Consider the following 22064-nt stretch of genomic DNA (forward strand, 5'->3'; position numbering starts at 1 on the left):
AGCACAAAATACAATAAATACTATTGAAGAATTCCTCTTAAGACAGCTGCCAAATAAAATACAACAAAAATCTCTCATAAAAAGCTGTTCTCTGTTTATTCAGAGATACAGTCAGTATTGCTCACTGAAAATGAACAGTGGGGCACTGCTCCTTCATATTTAAATACTTAAGCTGTGTCTTATTGCTGTAACCATCCCACAGGGTAATATTTTAACTGGAGGCTGGAAGGTGACATTAGTCCTCAGTGTATTACCAAACTGTGGGTCCATTATTGAATAACAATTAGAACAATACATAACCAGCACACGCTTTTCACCCCCAAAATGATGCTACTACATACATGAGGAATCTGACAGATACTTCCATTAAAATAGTTGTGCACAGAGAAGGGCTCAGGTTGGACATTCCCTTATAGCAGTGATGGATGTGGGCTCCAGCCATGTCCAGCTCCAGGGTGACACCTCCAGCATTCCAGGTTTGATGTGAAGGAGGGTGGCTGGGGAAGGCTCCCTGCAAAGTCAACTTCCCCCAGTGCTGCTGGACCTATGTCTGCTTCTCATGACCACACAGTTTGTAAGCAAGGTCACAGATATTAGAGCCACTTCATTGTGTGTAGGTAACCCTGCAGCAGAGGATACTTAAATTGAGCTGAGGAAGTTTGGAATTTGGGTACAGTATCCCTTGTCTTACCCTCAGCAAACCAACGTGTGCACACTGCCCAGATCTGGCCCCAGAAACTCCCCACCTCAGCAAACATCACTGCCCTTTTGAGGACCACTCTGCATCATGGGAATGCACACGACCAAAATCACTTTCGTGAGAAGTAAAGGGGGTTTTTTTTCCCTCAATTTCAGTAACGAACATGATTTAAACACAAAATGACTCAGCTGTGACTGCAGGGCTCAGTAGTGAGCACAGCCCTGCTGCACAGACAACGGCCAGTGCGGAGCAGAGCTGAGCCCTGCGGTCATTTCTCCTAAAACAAAGCATGAAGAACAATATGTGAGTCCTAAAGTCTGGTTCAAGAAGCTTGCTGGAGCCAGAGACAGGCCCAGTCCTGCGCTGGGAGTCAAATTTCTGTGCAAACTCAGCCCAAAGGCTGCTGCCAGGGCAGAGCCCAGCACAAGCCCCCTGCCTGCTCTGCTGTGTCTGCAGCCAAAGCTTGCAGGAGGATCCCCGACCTTGAGAGGAGCCTGACCACACATTTTATATCAAAACACTCCTACCAAGATTTAAATGCCAGAGCCAGTTAAACTAAAACATGTATCAACAAATGAAAACGTGAATGAAGAAGTTTTGTCCTCAGCAAGTCCTGGGAAGGGGGAACTGAGATCCTCAGAAGCTGCCTTGATTAAAAAGACAACTGAAAGAGCTGGATAGTACCTCCCATTCAAGATCAGAATACAAAACAACTGCATGTTCAGAAGACCAAGTCTGGCCCTAAACACTTAATAGGATTAAATAAAAATGGCAAGATCCTAAAAAAAAATCTATGGAAAGATCTGATACTAGTTTTTCGAGGTCTACCTGGAAAGAACTGCTAATTGTAACAGTAGCATCCTGTCAGTGACACACATTTCAACAAAAGGAATAAAATACACAAACAATAAATCAAACCCCCAGCAACAGTGGATTAAAAAAATGCCTAGATCTGTAACTTTCCATTAAATACTAGCTTAATAAAATTAACAACCATGCATCTGAACTAGAAGAGTGGCAGTGTGACAGACAGTGGAAGTGTGACAGATGAATGACAGTCGATCACAAGTGACAATTCACATTTAAGTCCAGAGGAATGCTCAGCCTTCACATCCTCTTAAATCAGCCTTAGGTCAGCACCTGCTCATGGTTAAGCACACACTCTGTGCCCACTGACACAGGCACACCCAGGGCTGGGTGTACTCGAGTACCTGCTGAATTCTGACACACACACACACGGCCACACTGCTACAAACCATCACTTTCAGATTTTTGACAGTCACTCTTTGCCCACATCCCCATTTGCTCCTGGCTATGTTCTTGGCCAGAACATTTATGGCCCCTGGTATTATCCCTCCAAAGCTGTGACACATTCCTAACCACAACTCTGAGAACACTCTGACATTATAATATACAAACATGTAGGGAAGATATACACACTCAGACACACCAGGGGATAAGACAGACTGGGAGGAAACGAGGAACTTTATGTTACTGTCTTTTCTAATGAGATAGAAAGTGGCAGATGTAAAGATTTCATTCAACCAACAATCTCTTTTATGATATGAATAAACTACTAAAACAGATTTAATCCTTTATAAAATCAGATTATAAGAAGCAGACAAAATCACAACTTTATTCAATACGCCATCTTATCCAGTGTGACTAATGCATTATTTGTATGAAGTTAAAGTGGCGCGTTGGAAAGCTATGAAATAAATCAAATGCTCTACTTTATGTAATCTTAACAGACAGATCCCATTAGGATTCTACTATGCATAGCTGTTGGTTAAAATCATTGACCAGTATCCTTATAAATTAATCAACTGAGGTAATGCTGGCTTGGCTGTCATCATTTGTTCCTAATCTACATTTAGAATTCACTTTAACTTTTCAAGCCCTTTAGAACAGGTTTATCAATTCTCTCACCCTTGCTTCAGACATCAACCTAACAGTTAATTGTTTACAAAAGACCCAGGACAATGGAACTGTATCTTTTATGCTCCTTTTCTTTCCACAGATATCAGAGCACATATTGACACTGCGTTATAATTAGTTAGAAAGATATTAAATCTTAACCAAACATTCTTGCCTGCCTCCATTTTTTTGATGAGACCTTTTATCATTGAAGTTGAATTTGCAGGCAGATTGTGTGAGTTTATACAAGCAAGAATCATTACAAAATCTAAAATAACCCTGATCTGGTTGAAAGGCAGCTAGCAGAATATTTCTGGTTATAGATATAGGGGAGGAAAAAAGCCTCCTAGATACCAGGTTATTTGTGGAGCTCTAATGTGTTTTCAAACATATGACTTCTGTGTTATGTCTGTGTATTTTATGCAGTTTCTAGTCATGTTTGTTAGATGTCTGCATGTCATGTACTGCAAGATTCATGAGCAGTCTACAACCAGGCAAAATTCTCACACAACAGCTTGTCTCGGGTAATGGGGAAAGAAACAGCAGAGTGAAGTGACAGGGAAGTGTATTATTTATTATCCTGATGAGGATAACACCTAGTCATGGTCTAGGATGCAAACATGCTCAATGTCCTGCTGATGGAGCTTATGATTCTGAATGAGTGCACAGGTGCTTCCCTACACAGATACCAAAGCTCACTTTAATTATACTCCCTTATCTCTGATCCCTCCATGGGCACACTAAAAAATAGTCAATTTGGTCAAGGGCTCTTTAAGGAGAGAAGGGAAGACTGAGCAGTAACAAAAACATTGCAATAGATTGCATAATATTTCTGGAGCTCTACCACAGAGTAGGTAAAGGTCATCTGCTCCCAAAATGAAATGAAAAAGAAAGGGAAGCTGTGGCTAAGTATGGTTTAGAGTTTACTAAATCAATGGAAAACTTCAACCATCTGCAGTGGCCTCCAGCTCAGCCCTCTAGTGCAAATTTACTGGTCCACAGACAACTATCAAAGCCACAAAGACAATGCTTCCAAGTATGTACGACACTAATCATCTCCCTAATTGCCTAAAAATGATACACAGGATTTCATCAACATTCATTCCCTTCTTCAAAGGCACACTGTTAATTTCAAAACCAAATTCCACCAACATAGTCTATTAAAACACGTATATAAAAATACCTCCTACATTTCAGGGACAAAAAAGCAAAGACCATTAACTGTTTTTGCTGCCTGTTTTCCCTTGAGCCTTGAAAGAAAAGACTTTAGAATAAAATTTTGGCCTGTATTCTTTTTTTGTCCAATCACAGGGATGTTCTTTTCCTCGTGCTTGCTGAATGCAACTCAGTAATTTGTATCCCCAAGTGGTATAAATAGAAAATACGCTCAGTCTAATAACATATGTGAAGAAAACTCATACCCAGGGTTAACCAACAAAGCAGCAGCGATCTGCTAGAAACAAAGGCAGCTGGCTCAAAGAGCAACAGTGCTTCTGAAAAACTGGGGATGTACTATTCAGTGTACCATCCAAGAGATGACATTTACTTAAGCTACAGCTGCATATACAAAGCTTGGCTATAAGATCTGGTAAATGACAAGTCTTCTGGAGTAACAAGGTGGTTCTGTCTCCAAAAGGCCCGTGGCCTTCACTGTCCAGCTATACTAGCAGGGCAAATTACATGAAGTATCCACACTGTAAATAAATTCTGCCCTTCAGAAGAGTTCTCTGCTTTGATTATCTTCTCTGCCCATATCCCACCATTTCTCTTTACAGGCCTGCCTTCCCCCTACTAATAGATCTGCCAAGGTTTCTGTCTCCCTCTATCACCGTAAACATTCATAAACATTAAGGGATTTAACCTCATCACACCCCCACGGAATAGGAAAAGATACCCATCAGACTTGGCAAGCAGTGAAGTGGAACTCAGCTGCATTCCTGAGTCCTTCTACAAGTCACTTCTCTCTTCCCATTCCCCACTGTGCGAGGAGGGCTGATGACTAAGACTTCTCTGAAAGTCTACCAGTAAAAACTGGAGATGTTACACTCCTCACTTCACAAAAGGAGATAAAGCGGAGACATAAATCAATATTGGTTGAAGGGACTGTGGCTAGAAATATCATCCCATTTTTCTAAATGTGGCTGATAACATCAGTACAAATGTTGCACCCAACACAAGGATCTCTGTGCATCAGCTGTGCCGCAGACAATCAACACCATTTGCTTTTCTTGTAGGTAATGCTGTACAAGCAAGCCAGTGAAGGACTATACAGCTAGAGGGAAGTTCAGAGTAGAGAAAATGTCAAAAGCAGCTCCCAGCTGACACCCAGGAAGATGAAAAAGTGAGCAGAAAGACCAGATAAAGGTAACTACACAGCTGGCCCTTCTCTCTCATGCTTTGCACCTGAACAAAAAAAGAAGGCAAATCACCACAGAAGTAAATAGCATTGCCTCACTTTGACAAATAGCAAGTGTCTTTCCAAAGGCAGTAAAGTAGGTAGCCACAGTACCAATGAGAGAATCCATGTTCTGATCCTAAAAATATGTATTCACCTTGATTTCACAAACTTAAAAATGACAGTAAGCCTTTCAAGTATTACCAAAAAAAAAAGGCAAGGCAACTTTGTTCCTTCTCCAAGCAACCCCTAGCCCTCATCCACTGGCCAATGCCTCAACTTCTTCACCTACTCCTCTTCAAAGGCCTGGGGAAGACAAATGGGCTTTCCAATGTTCAACCAAGCAGAAAGCCATGAAAATCAAAGGGCTGCTTTTTGAGTAAATATGAGCTCCAAAGCCATTGTCCTCTCCCACAGAGGAGATCTATGAAAATGCTTACTATAGCATATGCACAGTATTCTTTACAGCTCTGCCTCCCTGCTGACCACCAGCCCCAGGGCTCAGTCCACTTCCCATTACAATTGGCTTCACCACACCCACTGACTTGTATTGGAACTCTTTCAGGGACCCTAACTAATGAGTTTTTAAACACTTGTAGACAGAGAAGATAATTCCTCATCATTACTCTTCATAGGAAACACCAGGAACAATGTCACTCCATTGTTCTACGGGAAAGAAACTGGAAGAAAAATCACCCCCACATTCAAAAGAACAGCCCAAAGCTCTCATATGTGAACTGGCTGTCCCCCAAGCTGTGGGGGTCTCACCTGAGAGTTCAGGACAGGGACCTAAAGCATGTGCAACCTTCTGAAAACATCTCTTACTTAAAGAGGTCCATAACCAACAGACACAATGTTCCAAGACAGTGTTCTCAAATACAAGTGTGGCTGCTGACAGCAGCACAGGAACAGACTCACCTAAACACCGTGTTACTGCAGGATCTCAGTTTCCCTCATGACAGGAGACTGAAATAAATGGAACTGGAGACCTTAATGATAGTTTACATTTAAAGCTTTGCATTTGCTTTCTCTACTGACAGTTGTACGCTCTTTTCCCTCACAAGAGAAATCTTGACCTAAACCAGTAATAAAGGACAAAAAAAAAAAAAAAAAAAAAAAAAAGAACAAGTAGATTTACATAACATACTGTTACCCTCAGACATAAAAACATTTTAAACAAAAAGCATTCCATTATGAAGCCACCTTCTCAGCACATCTCATAAGCCACCAAGGACTTCTCTGCTTTTACCCAGTGTCACTTTCAGGAGTCTATCACTTTGCAGGATGCAGATACTATTACCTATCAAAAGAGCCTACACTTTGTAGGATGTCCAAGAAAACTTTTGAGCTACAATTGAATCCTGCCAACAGCCCATGTGAATAAAGTGCCACATGGAAAAAGCACTAGTCTCAGTAGCAAGTCTTCTGCAGGTTTCAGCCCCAGGCACTGGCAATGTAGAGCTACAGAATTTACTCATTCCACAACATCATGTACACCCACAGCATACAAAAATAGCTATCATAATACTTACCAAAGGAACAACTCAGTGATTTTTAACTTGGTGCTCTATATTGTTTTCTTCTTTGCTTGTTGTTAATACCCCACCCCTATAACTACATATAATTATGAGTGGGCTATTCATGTCTTACTATAACTGGTAGCACCATGCAGCATGTGAGTCAGGAGCCTGAACTGCTGACTACAGCTCCTCACGAAACAAGTCTTACACACCACACATAGTAAATGGCATTCCCTATTCTCTGCTCCACCCACAAGGAAAATCAGCTTCCAGTTGTGCTACCATCTCCAACTCTCCTTCAAACTCACCATCCCAAATCACATGAAATAAGGACTCAGTGATAATCTCCAGTAAAAAGACACAGATCAACAGCTGAGATCACAGGGAAAAAAAATTTCCAAGTGAGTTTTCTTCTCTCAGTGGCTTGATTTGAATACATTCATAAAATGTTATTAAAAGATGATATACAGTTTCACTAAAGAAACTACTGACTAGACCTTTGCTTAAAAGTCATAACAATTTATGTTGTTGATCTGCTACGTACAAGTTGAGAAATAGCCTCCTCATGATAAAACAGTTTGCAACAGCTGGGAAGTTAACTGCAGGAAGTCTTGGGTTATTCCCTTACCTCAGCCCTCTCACTCCACATTACTTTTTCAACACTATGAGCCCAACCTTGTAAACCCATCAAACTGATTGCACTCAACAGCAGTCCTGTTGAAATTCAGGAGCAATATACAATTTTTATAAAGTTTCTTTGAGACTGGACTCTGGTACGGTGTATTTGAAAACAAGCCCTTGAGCTCATTCCCTCACAATTTCCTCACAAATAAAGATCTAACATCATATGCCCTTTGTGAGAATCTTTGGTCAAACAACTGTCTCATCAGAAGTTATTCAAGATGGAGCTTAAAAGCTACTCACTCACACACTGCCATCCTTCCTCTCATTTTTTTAAATCTCTACAGTTTTCCATTAGTCAGGAGTAATGTACCTTCTGACCTCTGACCAAAGCTATTAGAACAATTTAAACAAATATTTTGGTTACAAAGCATCAACACAGAACATTCAGTAACAATAAAAGGATGAAAGAGCTGTCTTTTAGAGTCACTGTTGTCACTTCCTGACCATGTTATATTATGGAAGGTTATACTAACTTGACACCTTACTTGACTTACTATCTTCTTTTTCAATGCTTAAGAAAGAATTTGCAACATTGCAAAACCCGGAATTGTGGCACATTTTCAGTTCCCAGTGTTAATAGACATTTGATGGCTTTAGAAAATCCATTTTGTTAACTGCAATCAAGAGAAAAGATTCAAGCTTTCCCCTCCATTTTTCTTTTCTTTCCATAAAAGAAAGGCAGTAAATTTGAATTGGACAGGTTCAGAATTGGGCTCTAAGGGGTTTTTTACACGCATGGCATTAGGCATGCGCGCAGTGCCTCGCTGATCCCGGCCATCAGAGAGTTGCTCCACATTTAAAGAACTCTGCCTTTTGGCCAAAATGGGCAAAACAAAGACCCTCTCAAGTCAACTGGGAGCACCTCCACTGGCATCACTGGCCAAGGCTGGAGGAAGACATGGGTTCTTTAGGGCATTTATTGACTTTATACATTTAACGACATTCAGGAACCAAATCCTTCAAGCCCTTCACACAAAAATAATTTCATTACCTCAAATTAAAGGTGCAGGGAAAATACAGGATAGGCTCTATCTGTTCAGATGCTTATACTAAACACTTCATGGGTTCAAAGTATAAACCATTCTACAATCCCTCCAGTTTTTGGGTTTTTTTTAAATGAGATTTAATATTTGCATTCTTTCTGGCCGCCCAGTTATTTGTGAAAACACATAAAGCTGCTGTAGATTTCAAAGAAATGGATGGGTACTGTACAGTCAAAAATAACATCAGCTTTCATTACCAAATACATAAAAAATTGGGGTTTAGTCATTAATAAAACACATTGAGCATTTTAGAAGTGATCAAAAACCCAGTTTGGTGAAACTTAACTTGAAATCAGAGTTGTTTTAATAGGATCTTTTGTGTGCTTAAAACTACATACCTGTCTATGGGTCCTGCTAAATAAAGGCCCACATGATTTTTCTATGTTTAGCACAAATTTCACCCCATCTCACCACAATGGGCATTTTTCTTTACCTAGATAAAAACAAATCTGGGCCTCATAACACAAAAAGCATCACAACACTCCTCCCACAGTGCTGGAGCATGTTGTCTCAGTCCTAAGAAGCATAACAAGACCAGCAGTGCCCAACCATTCTTTCAAAGACCATTTAGTATATTTAAGTTAATACTTTACAGAATGACATATTTTCCACTCAAATTTGTTTAGAAAATTCCAGGTTGTGGAAGTACTCTTGTCAGACAAAAGGAATAATTTTGCTTTACTGAAGGACCTGCATCATAGAACCATCTTTTACTGAAAAAGAAAACCCCAAACAATATAATTGGCATTCATGTACAAACTGCTCAAATGCTCTTAAGTTCTGTCTGGCTTCAGAATAGCTGAACAGTACCTGAAGTATCTATTCTCCATCCCAATTTGTATATTTTAAAAGTCATTAAATTCTTGAATGAATCATTAGGAAAACAATTCAAATGCTGTTAAACTGATAGTAATTTCGCCTCATAGGATAGATGTGAGCTTAATGTTTGCAAACAGCCAAATTGTTTTAAGATTTACACTCCATGGAGTTCAATATCAGCCAGGGAAGAATTACTAAATCAGGATGTACTTCAAGTACAGGTTTTGGCCCAAGACTATTTTTGGTCTTCTTCAGCTGCTTGTTTTGACAGCATCTAATCCCCCTCACACACCCACCAGCAGCCACACAATCTATCCATTTACACTTTCAAAGCAAATTGAAAACGAAACATTCTCACATAATTACTCGTGGATGTCTGTAATACAAATCCAAAAACTAACTGCAATATTCCTTAGGGAGAAGAAAGGGACAGGGAGAAAAATCTTACAGAAATCCATTCAAAATGTGACTTTTTCTTATCCTGATGCTTGCACCATCACCCCATAAAAAATTAAAATAAATAAATAAATAAATAAAATTAAGTCCAACTCCCAAAGAGCTTATCTACTCTATTTCACACATTCCCATCAGAAACACAACACAGTTCCCACGTTCAGAAGACTTTTCATTTAGCGAGTTATTACAAACCCCGGTGAAAGAACAGTAACTGAGAAGGTCTTCTGCAGGGGCACAAGGCAACGAGGGGAGCAGGGAGGTGGGTGAAGAGGGGGAAATAGCCAGGGCTGGGACTGAAACAGTTCACCTTTGTCTGGAGAGCAGGATCACCCCCTCCAGGTTGAGGGCTGTGCTGGAAGAGCTGTGCTGCTGTGGCATGCACTGTGCTCCTCCACTCACACAGGAGAGGAACCTGGCCCACAGATGGCCTGTTCTCAGCTTTGTCAGCCACAAACAGACCTTTGAACTTTCTATTTATATAACAGTTTAGTGAGTTTAAGCCTCTTCCTGTATAACTGGCAGTTTGCTGGTTTTGCTGTAATTAGGCTACTTGTGATACATAATATAAAATAGGAAGAAGAAGCAAGGGACTTGTTTCTCTGCAGGGAGAAGTCTTCCTCCTCACAAGCACACAGCTAAGAGGACACTGTTACCTGCTCATCTCATCTGATTTTACCTTGCCAGGTTTTGATTTGCATACCTCAATATGCCTTTTTCTGCTAAGCATTTTCTCAACTTCCACTTTTTTAAAGATTGGAGGACTTAAAAATATTAAAACCCACAACAATAAATAGAACGTAAACCAAGGATTCTTCTGCCTTTGTGCTAGTGAGGAGTATATATTCCAGGGTGGTTTGGTCTTTGCTGGGTTTTGTTGTTTCCCAGCTGCTGATTAATGATACCACCTTACTCCGTAAGCAGGTCCAAATCAAGCCACACGGTCCCAGGCCACAGCAAGATTTCATTTACTTGGTTACCACAGACAAGCATGGAAAGTGATTTAAAAGACGAAATTTGATTTTTAACAGCAAGTGGTCCCCTTGGTGCACACAGGCATTCAAGCTTTTCATTATATCCATCTCCCTTCCTTTCTCCCTCATAGAATGGCTCGTATTAAATGCAAGCCCAGGTGAACACTTCTTATTCATCCTGGAATCATAGTGGACTTCAGATTTGGCCCTTTCATCTCATCCTGAGTTTACATTTATTTAAATTGTTTGGGGTATTTCTCAGGGTTTTCAAGTCTGGCAAAACACCCACAAGGATATTTGTGGCCTTATTTTGCACATTTTACTCCAGTGTTAACAAAACCCACCAAACCAACTCCCAGCTACCTTCCTAATTGCATTCTTAATGATGGGTCAATGAAACACCTCACTCTTGTACTACTGTGATCTCTTCTAATATGGGAAACTAAAGGGCTGATTCTGCAGTTTGGATCATCAAGACAAAGCTCCCACTAACCATCTGGAAGGCCAGGTGAGAATTTCAGCACACGTGTAGTGGCATTGCACACTGTAACAATCACAGCTCTTGACAAAATATGTGTCTAGGAGTGACACAAAAATGGACCTCCACTGAAGGTGGAGGGAAATTAACTGTATTTTTCCCATAGACAAGTAACTTCCACAAAGGCATTTCCTGGTGTAAGGCAAGGCAAAGTTTACCTTTACATCTTTTCATCAGATTAAAAAAAAATAAATTCCTTCTCAAGCTATATTTTTTTTAATATATTTCTCAGGCTAACGATGTTTCTGTTGTACTTTGCATACAGATAATACAAACACCCACACACACAGTAGGCCTGAGCTTGCCTTCTTGGTGATTGCAGCACAGATTAGGAGAAGTTTTGGGTTTGCAAGGAATGCAGAAGAGGGTCCCTAATTGCCTTATAAATGCTTGTGAAACACGTTTTACAAAGGCCAGCTCACAGGCAGAAGGGAGGGCAGCTTCCAAATAAGAAGCAGCAACTCACACGTGATGTTGTATGTACTTATTTGCAAATATTACAAAGCAACCACACCATACTGGGTGCACAGACAAAATTAATAAATCTTGATGGATGTGCATGCATATTCCTGTAGTGAAGATGGATGTGTAACATATTACATATATTACATCCATGCACGTGTCTGTGGACAGAGGAGCTAAATTTAACTCCACGTAAGCCACGCAACTGCTTGTCACAGACAAAAATATTTACATGTATAATAAAATACATGTCACATTTTGTGTAGACACGCAGATGATGTACCCACATGTTGTAGATGCACTTACATATGCTAATTGGATTATTAAAAGCTAAATGCAACTTGATCTCTGCAGTGAGTGTGTGTGAACGCCTGTGCCACATAGAGAGTTTGAGCAGATATCAAACTGTTTGAAACAGTCAAAGTAAAAATGTTCTCTCTTCATGAGCCTAACCTCTCTCTCCTCTAAAAACACTAAAACCAATACACTTCACGGTACAAAAAACCAGCAAACAGAATTTTAGAACGAGGGGCAATATGTTCATATTTTATGGAAAAATCGAGGCACGAGAGTTCCCTTTTTTCTGATGCACATCTCTAAATCCACATAAAACCATAGTCAAATGAACATAGTTATTAGGCAAACACTAAAACTCAATACCTATAAATGCTTAGTATTTGAACTACACCCACATATTGGGTTGTAACAGCTTCTATTAAATTAATGTTACCCACATTATAAATTAGGCAAATTGTATGCAAATATTATTTGAGTGGTAATACACTGGTTATCAGTTGTCTGCAAAATAAATTAGTGTGGCAGAGTAAAGATAGTGTAGTAGAAGCATAATATTTAATTGAGCACTAATTTTATTGTGATCATTACTTTTAAATAACAACAGCATGATTATTAAAAAGATGTAATACAATGGATTATGCAGAGCTGATAAAACATGCACATGATCCAAAACGCTTGCTTACAGATTAATATTGATACAGTGTAATTTATGGTTGCGAGGATTTACTCCCAATTGCTGTAAAATGGAACGTGACAGGTATTTGGTTCTGATTACCATGGATTTGCAAGTATAGCTGTTAGACCGTGCTTGGCAAAATGATAGTTATTAACAAGATATATTACCTTTTTCCTAGACATAGCTTTATATTATCAACAAAGTAAAGTAAACCCTCTGCAAAACACGAGGTCCAAATGAGCATACATACACACATATAATCTGTGTGGCATTTAGAGATTAGGATCACAAAATACAGTATTTTAGTGTCTTTCTTCCTTGGCAAACTGCGCTCCAGCCTAAAAGCATTTAACAAAGCAGTACCCAACCCCTGAATTTGCCCGTGCATAGTTAAGGAATTATATTCGCTAAATTGAAAAGTAAAGAAAGAACCAATAAAACCAGCCAAAGAATAAGCATAATCTCATTAACCAGCCAGGGAAGTGACTAAATACCTACCCAAATTCTAACTTTCCCAGCTACTTGTCACCCACCAAAAATTCCTTAACATGCACTTTGATAACAAGTTTACAATGCACTTAAACAGATGCACCGGTCTTTTCGAAGTGTGCACCTATTTACGGAGCAACATAAACCTAAAATTCTACTCTTAAAATAAATGGAAAGAAAGAAAAAAAAAAAAAAAAAAAGGCAGAGACGGGCAGGAAAAAAAAAAAAAAAAAAAAAAAAAAAAGACCTGTTATAATATCACGGGTACCGATCTTCCCACTTCCAAAACTAACTTCAATAACGCTTCACCTAGAATAGGAAACCAGCAAAACCAGAAGAGAAGCCCCCACAGCGATCAGGGCTACGGCCGAACTGTGCCACACAGCGAAAGTACAGTTGCGGTTCTCCCCGTGCGAAAGGAACATTGTCAGTGACAGCAGTAAACACAACATTAGCAAGGCGGCGATCCCGGGGAGCATCGCCGGCCCTGCTCGGGAGGGGGCTGCCACGGCCCAGGGCACCCGGCACCTCCCGGCGCTGCCCTGCGGGCCAACTTCGCCCCCCGCCCCGCGCTCCCCGCGCTGCTCCCCGGCCGGGGGATGGAGCCGCCCGGCACCGGCTGCCCCGGCCGGCCCCGCTCCCCGCCGGCACCGGGCGCTTCGCCCCCTCAACAAAGGCTACGGCACCGGGGGAGCGAGCAGGGAAGGGTAGGAAGGAGGCAGCTGGAAGAAGGAGAGGGGTGGAGAGAACGGGGAGGGGAGGTGGTGCGGGGTGGTGGTGAGGGGGTGGGGGGGGAGAAACCAAAACCAAAATTTAAAATTAAAAAAAGAGAAAACCACCCGAAATAAAATAAAATTTAAAAAAAACCTACCACTGCTGCTCTAAGTCCCAGTCCCTGAAAAAGTCGAATAGGTCCATAACGATGTGGTGGGGAGACTCAGAGAAGTGATGCCCCCTCCCCGCCCCGCAGAGCCGAGCCGAGCGGAGCCGAGCGGAGCGGAGCGGAGCCGAGCCGAGCCGAGCCGAGCCGAGCCGAGCCGAGCCGAGCCGAGCCGGCGCGGCTATCGCTGCCCGGCCCGCATGGGGAGCGGCGGCCGCCGCGGGGCCGCGCGGAGCCGCCCGGGGTGGCGGAGCTCCGCCGCCGCCGCCAGCAGCGCGGCGCGGCTGTGCCCGGCTGGGAGAGGCAGCGCAGCGGCGGCGGCGGCGGCCCGGCGCACACACACACAGACGGGCGGGCAGGCTGCCTCGCACACCGCGAGGGGAGGAGCCGGGGCGGCCCGAAGCCGCGGCATGGAGCCGCCGCGGCAGCACCGCCGGGATCCGGCGGAGCCGCCAGCCCCCGCCGGGAGCGCGGGGAAGTTTAGCTGGATGGAGGAACTGCGGGGAGCGGCGTGCTTTCGCGCCGGCGAGGGACCTGGAGAGGCCTGGCTGGGGTCAGAGAGGGGGAGAGAGAAGGGGGAATTGGGGAGAGATTAAAAAAAAAAAAATAAAAATCAACAAACACACACACAAAACCAGGCACCTATAATCCTATAAATTAATTGCCAAAGCCAGCTCCTGTGTGTGGACAAACCTGCCTGCAGGGATATGGCAAAGCCGGAGCTCCGGGTCAGCTGCACTGGGAGATGCAGGATGGCAGGGAAGGTCAGAGCAGAGTCAGGCCCGGGCAGCCCGGGAGGGCTGGGTGGATGGAAAAGGCCCTCCTGAGCCTCATGATGTCTGGATGCAGGGGAGCACCCTCCTCTCCTGTTGGCATGGTGATCTTTCCCAGTTGCCCTGTGATGGGCAGTGGCACAGCTCACCTGCGGGCACCAGTCAGGGCAGGGCATCCCAGAGCCCCCTGCAGAGCCCACCCCACCAATGCCAGGGACAAGCCAAGCACAAGTCCCAGGATGCCCATACACTGAAGTAGAAAGGGATCCACTGCTCCCTCCATCCTCTAAATGAAATTATTCTCTCCCCAGATTCACACTTCCATATCTGAATTGCCTTCTTTACAGTAACAAATATCTTATGACTTTTCACATCCATTTTATATTTATAATACTCCAAATACATATACCCACTGAGCAAACAAGTGCATGTATTGGTTTTGCAAAGACAAGGCCAAAGCCATCTTCATTTTTACTCCAGTCTTCCACAGAACCAATCACTCCCTGGACTTCCCTGCATGCCAGCAAGTCTTGAGGACTTGGTGAAGTTTGAAATGATCCTTTTTTTGGTGAGGTCCCATCTCCACAGCAATGTTCCAGCCCCAGGAGACTCAACACAGCTGGTCACAACAGCCAGCTCTGCCACCACAGACAAGGCTCCAATGAACCCTCTGGCAGAAACATCTTTATGGACTTCCTGAGAACTAAGAAACAAATCTAAGAATCTAAATTACATCACTAGCAGAGCAGCTAATACAATCCACAAAATTTTTTTGCTTTCCTAAGGAGTACACGACTGTTTAATAAGAGCTATTGTTAAAATAGTTAAAAATATTGCTGAGGAAAAGCTGTGGCACTCTTATCAGTGGAAGTCAAACATGACAGTTCATCTTAGCAAGATTCACATTTGCATCCTGTGTCTGGTGGGCCCCCAAAGGGAGGGACCTCAGGCAGAACCTGCTGACAGTCCATGGTCCCAAAGCCCTGCTCCTCTCTCTGCCACGGCAGGCAGGTGCACACAGCATTTCCTTTCTTGCATCTCTGTTCTCACCACTGACTCAAACTGCTCTGGCCCTCAAGCTTTAAAATAGCATGAGTTGGGCCCCTCTCTTTGCTGTTTCTTATTTTTGCATCATTGTTGGTTTTAAAGGCACCGTTCAAAGTCATAATTTGTGGCCAACACTTTAGACCAACATGGGAGGTGGAGTCACACTTTCAAACATTTCTCCAGATGCAGGTAGAGAGAGTTTTTTGCCTTTTTTTTTAAATACTATTAATAAAACTAAAAGCCTCATCTGTCACTCACCTAATCACTTACATTCAATATCTTGCCTATTTTCAGGACATTGAACTTTGACCATTGAACTCAACTTACTAAAAGCACTGGGACTTGCAAAAGGTGGCAGTTCTGCTTCTTGTTTTTTTCAGAGGGTCTTTTGGCTGCCAGCTGGTCACCCAAAGCAGTCTGCAAGAGGCCAAGGGCCAAGGACCCAACAGAAAGAAAAATCACTTCCCAGGTATAAGCACCTTCACTTTCTTAAAGCAAACCCTTTTCTATTCTTCAGAAACTAGCAAAAAAATGCACAGAACAGATCCTGAAAAGGCTTTCATGCCCGCAAAGGGGTGGGAGATCCTTCTCCACCAAGCAAACCTGCTGTCCCCATGACATGCAGTAGCAGAGGTAATCCATCTCCTCAGAACTTGCACGTTTGGCATCTGCAGCTCCCCAAGCCCTCAGGTCCGTGACAAAGTTTGTGAATGAAGCAGCTTTTTACTGTCAGTTTCAAACAGCTTTTTGCGGTCAGTTCCAAAGCCCCAAGGAGGCACCTGAGTATCAGCACTGCGGACACTCCAATGGAGCCCTGTGCTGGACACTGGAGCCCTGTGCGGACACTCCACTGGAGCCCTGTGCGGACACTGGAGCCCTGTGCGGACACTCCACTGGAGCCCTGTGCCGGACACTCCAGTGGAGCCCTGTGCCGGACACTGGAGCCCTGTGCGGACACTCCAGTGGAGCCCTGTGCAGACACTGGAGCCCTGTGCGGACACTCCACTGGAGCCCTGTGCCGGACACTCCAGTGGAGCCCTGTGCCGGACACTGGAGCCCTGTGCGGACACTCCACTGGAGCCCTGTGCAGACACTGGAGCCCTGTGCGGACACTCCACTGGAGCCCTGTGCCGGACACTCCAGTGGAGCCCTGTGCCGGACACTGGAGCCCTGTGCGGACACTCCACTGGAGCCCTGTGCCGGACACTCCAGTGGAGCCCTGTGCCGGACACTCCAGTGGAGCCCTGTGCGGACACTCCAGTGGAGCCCTGTGCCGGACAATGGAGCCCTGTGCCGGACACTCCAGTGGAGCCCTGTGCGGACACTGGAGCCCTGTGCGGACACTCCACTGGAGCCCTATGCCGGACACTGGAGCCCTGTGCGGACACTCCAGTGGAGCCCTGTGCGGACACTGGAGCCCTGTGCGGACACTCCACTGGAGCCCTGTGCGGACACTGGAGCCCTGTGCGGACACTCCACTGGAGCCCTGTGCCGGACACTGGAGCCCTGTGCGGACACTCCAGTGGAGCCCTGTGCGGACACTGGAGCCCTGTGCGGACACTCCAGGGGAGCCCTATGCGGACACTCCAGTGGAGCCCTGTGCGGACACTGGAGCCCTGTGCCGGACACTGGAGCCCTGTGCGGACACTGGAGCCCTGTGCGGACACTCCAGTGGAGCCCTGTGCGGACACTCCAGTGGAGCCCTGTGCAGACACTGGAGCCCTGTGCGGACACTGGAGCCCTGTGCGGACACTCCAGTGGAGCCTTGTGCGGACACTGGAGCCCTGTGCGGACACTGGAGCCCTGTGCGGACACTCCAGGGGAGCCCTATGCGGACACTCCAGTGGAGCCCTGTGCGGACACTGGAGCCCTGTGCGGACACTGGAGCCCTGTGCGGACACTCCAGTGGAGCCCTGTGCCGGACACTGGAGCCCTGTGCCGGACACTCCAGTGGAGCCCTGTGCGGACACTGGAGCCCTGTGCGGACACTGGAGCCCTGTGCGGACACTCCAGTGGAGCCCTGTGCGGACAGACACAGCTGTTAGCAGGGGGTGGGGGGACAGCGCTTTGCCCAGCCCTGTCCCCAGGGACACAGCAGCCACACTTAGCTACACATGAGCTGGACACGGAGCAGTGGAGCAGGGGCTGGCCTGGAGAAGCCAAGGGCTGAGGGGACACCCCGGGTCAGCCATTCATTCCCTCAGTGCCCTCTGCAAGGCCCCAGCTCAGGGGTGAGCGTGAGCACTGTCCCAGCTCCACACAGCGAAGGGTTCATTTACCCCACCTGCCAGGAATAGAAAATTCAGCTGCCCTCGGCCTGACCTCTTTTACAGTTAGAGTGGAAAATACAACTGCGGTTCCCAGCACCTGCAACAGCTCAGAACGGGGATGATGATAATAATAAGATCAGCGAGGCCTTCCTGGCCCTGTGCACTGCGGCCTGGCCCCGCCGCCGGCTCCAGAGGGGAATGCGGGCTCCAGAGGGGAATGCGGGCTCCAAAGGGGAATGCCGGCTCCAAAGGGGAATAAATGCTGGCTCAGCATGGGTCAGGCTCGGGTTTTGCCGACGAGGCTGAGGGCAGGAGGAGCCCGGCTGCCATTCCAGCGGCCCTGCCCCTGTCCCTGCCCGGCCAGCCCAGGGCCGGCTCCCGCCCGGCTGCTCCTCTGGGGTGGCTCGGGCCGGTGTCCCCACGGAGGGTTACAGGAGCAGGGCTGCCCCAGTGTCCCTCTGATGAAGGTACTAATGCCTGGACGCCTCTGGTGGCTGCTGTGGCCGAGCCAGGGGTTGGACTCACAAGCTGTGCAGCTCTTGGAGCTGCTGGGGTTGCACCAAAACAGTCAAATTTCCCACCTCCCTCAGCAGGTTCAGCAGCAAACAGTGGAGAGGAGAGTTTGAAGCAGGGCAGGGACATCTCAGCCTCAATCCTTTGCTTTCATACCTCCCTACATCTCTTGATAATCTTACCCAAAGGACTTTTGTAATCTGTATGCAAAGGAACATAAAAGGACAATGAGGAAAGTGTGAACTAGTAGCAAAGGTCTATGTAGTGCCCCAAAGGCCGGGGTGCAGCTGCCACCAGCTGCCCCAATGTCCCTGTAAACATGACATAAAGTTTTGTTCCTTAAATCTGAAACGGAGAGATGAGACTGTCCATGGTGAGACAGGCTGAGGCCAGCAGTCCACAGCCACAGAGGCAAAAGTTAACTGAACTGCACCCCCTGTGAGACAGCACAGAAACCTTTTCTGCTGAAAAACACTCCATTTTATCCAAAGAGAAGCTTATTTTTTCCCCCCAAAACAAGAATAATGAAATCACAGTTTTCTATCCAGAAAATGTTAATGGAAAATTTGTGCCCAGCTATGAATACAGATTGGAGATATTTGGATTTCAGAGGAAAGGAAGGTCAAGTCATTTTCACAGTGTGAAAAATGAAGCTAACAGAGTTCATATTTCTCTGTGAAGCAATGATTGATTTTTCTTTCTGTGCCTCATTCATACAGCACTAAACATGTATAGAGAACAAACTTACACCTTAGATAAAGCACACAGATTACATTAATACATTGAAAATTAAGTTAATATTAGCATCTGTTTGAAGGTAGGCACAAGAACATTTAGCTCAACTCTGTGAGAACAGGCAGGATTTGGCATAAATCTCTACTTATCCTAAAGCTGCTATATCACCAAAAAGAAAAAAAAAAATCACCATTAAGATGTGCATACATAAAGTAGGAACCCATCATGTTCTGCCTCTATGGCTAAATTTCCTCTTTGGAAGTACACAAGGATTTTAGTTAGTGAAAGCATGTTGTTACTCAATTTCAAGTGTGTATGTATAGGCAATCTTATTTTCCTGCCATCTTAATTGCTGCCTGAGCGATTCATTTAACTGTGCAGAACTATTCGTGTTAGAGTTGCTACTCCTATTTTATGAAACAAAATTCATTTAAAACAATAATCACTTCTAGAAATATATTGATAATGTATTCTTACTGTAAGAAGGGGGAATATTTTCATGTCCTGTTGAATAATCATTCTTTCAGTAAGTTTTTCTCCAGACTCCTTCAGCAAAGATGGCATCTTGGCATTTTTGTCATAGTGGAGTTCTTAATGGCAGGCTCTTACACGTCTTATGTTAGGATGTGTCCACACCTAGGACACACTGAGTTTCCCCACACTCTGATCCTATAGGGCTCACAGTGGATATTATAAGGTCCCATAATGATTTGATGTGAATTGGCTATAGGGGTTTCCAACTCTCTCTTTTGGTACCTCTCTGCTCCTTGACCACATGTCACCAAAAGCCCCAGGAATGCCATTCAGGTGGTGACAAAGTCCTCCCTGATACAGGTTGCAAACTAATGCTTTCAAGAGATGCACATTGATAACTCAGCAGTCGTGCTGGAAGTGCTGTGGTGCTTACACTGTGACACTGTGTGACCCTACCTAACCAGGGCACAGCTCCACGTGATGTTTTGCCACTGTGAGAAAAATGAAGTAGAAAAAAGGCAACAACAATAAGATTCCTATTTATTACTGTCAAACAGCACATTAGCCAGGCAGCTCTTAAAACACTGTCAGGGTAATCTAAACTTTCAAAACTAGGCAAGACAGACATCGTAGTCAAAAGCTCCAATAAAATAACTTCAGAATCAAGTAACCAAAAAGATCTACTGGAAAGCAGATGCAAATCAGCTGTGAAAAACAAAAGGGAGAATCACAGAACTAGGAGTTTGGAAGGCCAAAAGCACAGAGGCTTTATGAAAAAAAAAAATCAAAACCAACTTCACTTTCAAGTAGGCATTTCATTAATTAATCAGAATCATCACAGTTTGATCTTTCTCTGTCATCCATCCCTCACCCTTTTTGTTTCTTTTTTTTTTCTTGTTTTGACATTTATGATTAATTCTTTGTTTTGCAGGATTTAAAGCAGCTGGCTATCTTCTAAGATTTAAGAAACAATACTTTATGTCATGATTGTGAACAATGGGTCATAGGGAGTAGTTGAGGAGTTGGCCATGTGTTGCAATCCTTCTCTTTAACCAAACCAATTGCTTAGAGCTTTATCATGGCTCTCACTGTGTCCTAGCCTGGCACACAGAAACAATCCCTGGAGTAGCTTTAACCAATTGTGTGACCATATGGTCTTTATGAGTGGCGCACACAGTGTGAAACAGAACTACCAAACCAATTTTGAAACACAAACACAGCCAGAAGTGCAGAAACTTGATAAAAAGGCTTTTGACATCAAGTTTCCTTCTTTCTGCCATGTTGCTTTCAAAAGGCACTTTATAGCAATGATGTCTATACATAAGCTGCTGAAGTACTGTCTTGTCTTCAGTGATTTTTATGATGATATTCTCTAATGCACTTTACAGAAACGTAACACTAGGCAAAGCTTCCTTTTTATGAAGGAAACAAAAAGAATAATATATGGCACATAGCATTAGCACAGAGGTGGAATATCAGACAACAAAAGCTGATCTTGTTTCCTTTCCCTTTCCCCCCTTACTTCTTTTATCCTGATAAGATCACTCTGTTATGTTCATCCCTTTCAACTTCAATTTTCTGGCCACCCTATGTTAGGAAAATAAGACTTTCTTGTCTTCTACTGACATTAGAACATGGTGTCTCTAACAAATGCGTTCAGAGCAGCTCCTGTAGCTGTTCAGGATATACCATGAAGGACCAACATAATTGAAGCAATAGCTTGGGTATTTGTCAAGATGTTTAATACCAAACAAAGGAATTTGATGATAAATGCAAAGCACTAAAAAGTGCAAATACTATCCACGTATATAAAATAGTCCATGTGTACAGCGAAGAGGGCAGACAAAACTGAAACTCATAAGAGACTTTTGCCCCAAGAGGAGGTTGATAAATACTGTTTCTAGTAAAAAAAGTAAATTATGTCAAATTAATTACAGGATCCTTGTGTTTTCACAAATACATTCCCAGTGAAGGTGCCTGTTGGTTTTGTTTACAAATTTGATCAATTTCCCAGTACCTTTGGAGCATTTTACAGGTGCATTGAGGGGGCACAAGGGAGGCAATAGACTTGAGTCAGTTGTGAGAAAACCAGAAGTGTCAGCTTTCCCTGGGCAGACACAGCCAGTCCTCCAAGTACTGCAGCCTCCAGTGGATAGATCCTATAGACATAGTACATCCTAGTTTGCTATGATGTGACAAATACTGTGGTATAGAATACACCTTTAGGCTCTCTGCCCACATATCCACATTTGACAAACTCAAGCACTGCATGACCCTCTGTGGGTGTGGGTGTTCATACCCTCCCAGCTTCTTACAAGAAACAAAAGCCAGTTTGACTTTAGAAGATATTCAGGCCCACTTAGAAGGCAAGAGCAGAGGACTCACCATTTGCACTCCTTCTGAGC

General features: G+C 44.2%; 1 protein-coding gene across 2 annotated transcripts in view; it reads right to left on the reverse strand.

Moving 5' to 3' along the window:
• AFF2 (ALF transcription elongation factor 2) overlaps positions 1 to 14479 on the reverse strand; it is a 339134-nt gene extending 324655 nt beyond the window's left edge. For both annotated transcript variants that reach the window (XM_083876555.1, XM_083876554.1), the window contains exon 1: positions 13839 to 14479. In XM_083876555.1, the coding sequence (XP_083732681.1) occupies positions 13839 to 13885 (47 nt within the window). In that variant the 5' untranslated portion in view covers positions 13886 to 14479. The remainder of the gene's footprint in view (positions 1 to 13838) is intronic.
• Between the last annotated feature and the right edge of the window lie 7585 nt (positions 14480 to 22064).

This window comes from Zosterops lateralis (assembly GCF_965231275.1).
Source record: "Zosterops lateralis genome assembly, chromosome: 21".
NCBI classification, from domain to species: Eukaryota; Metazoa; Chordata; class Aves; order Passeriformes; family Zosteropidae; genus Zosterops; species Zosterops lateralis.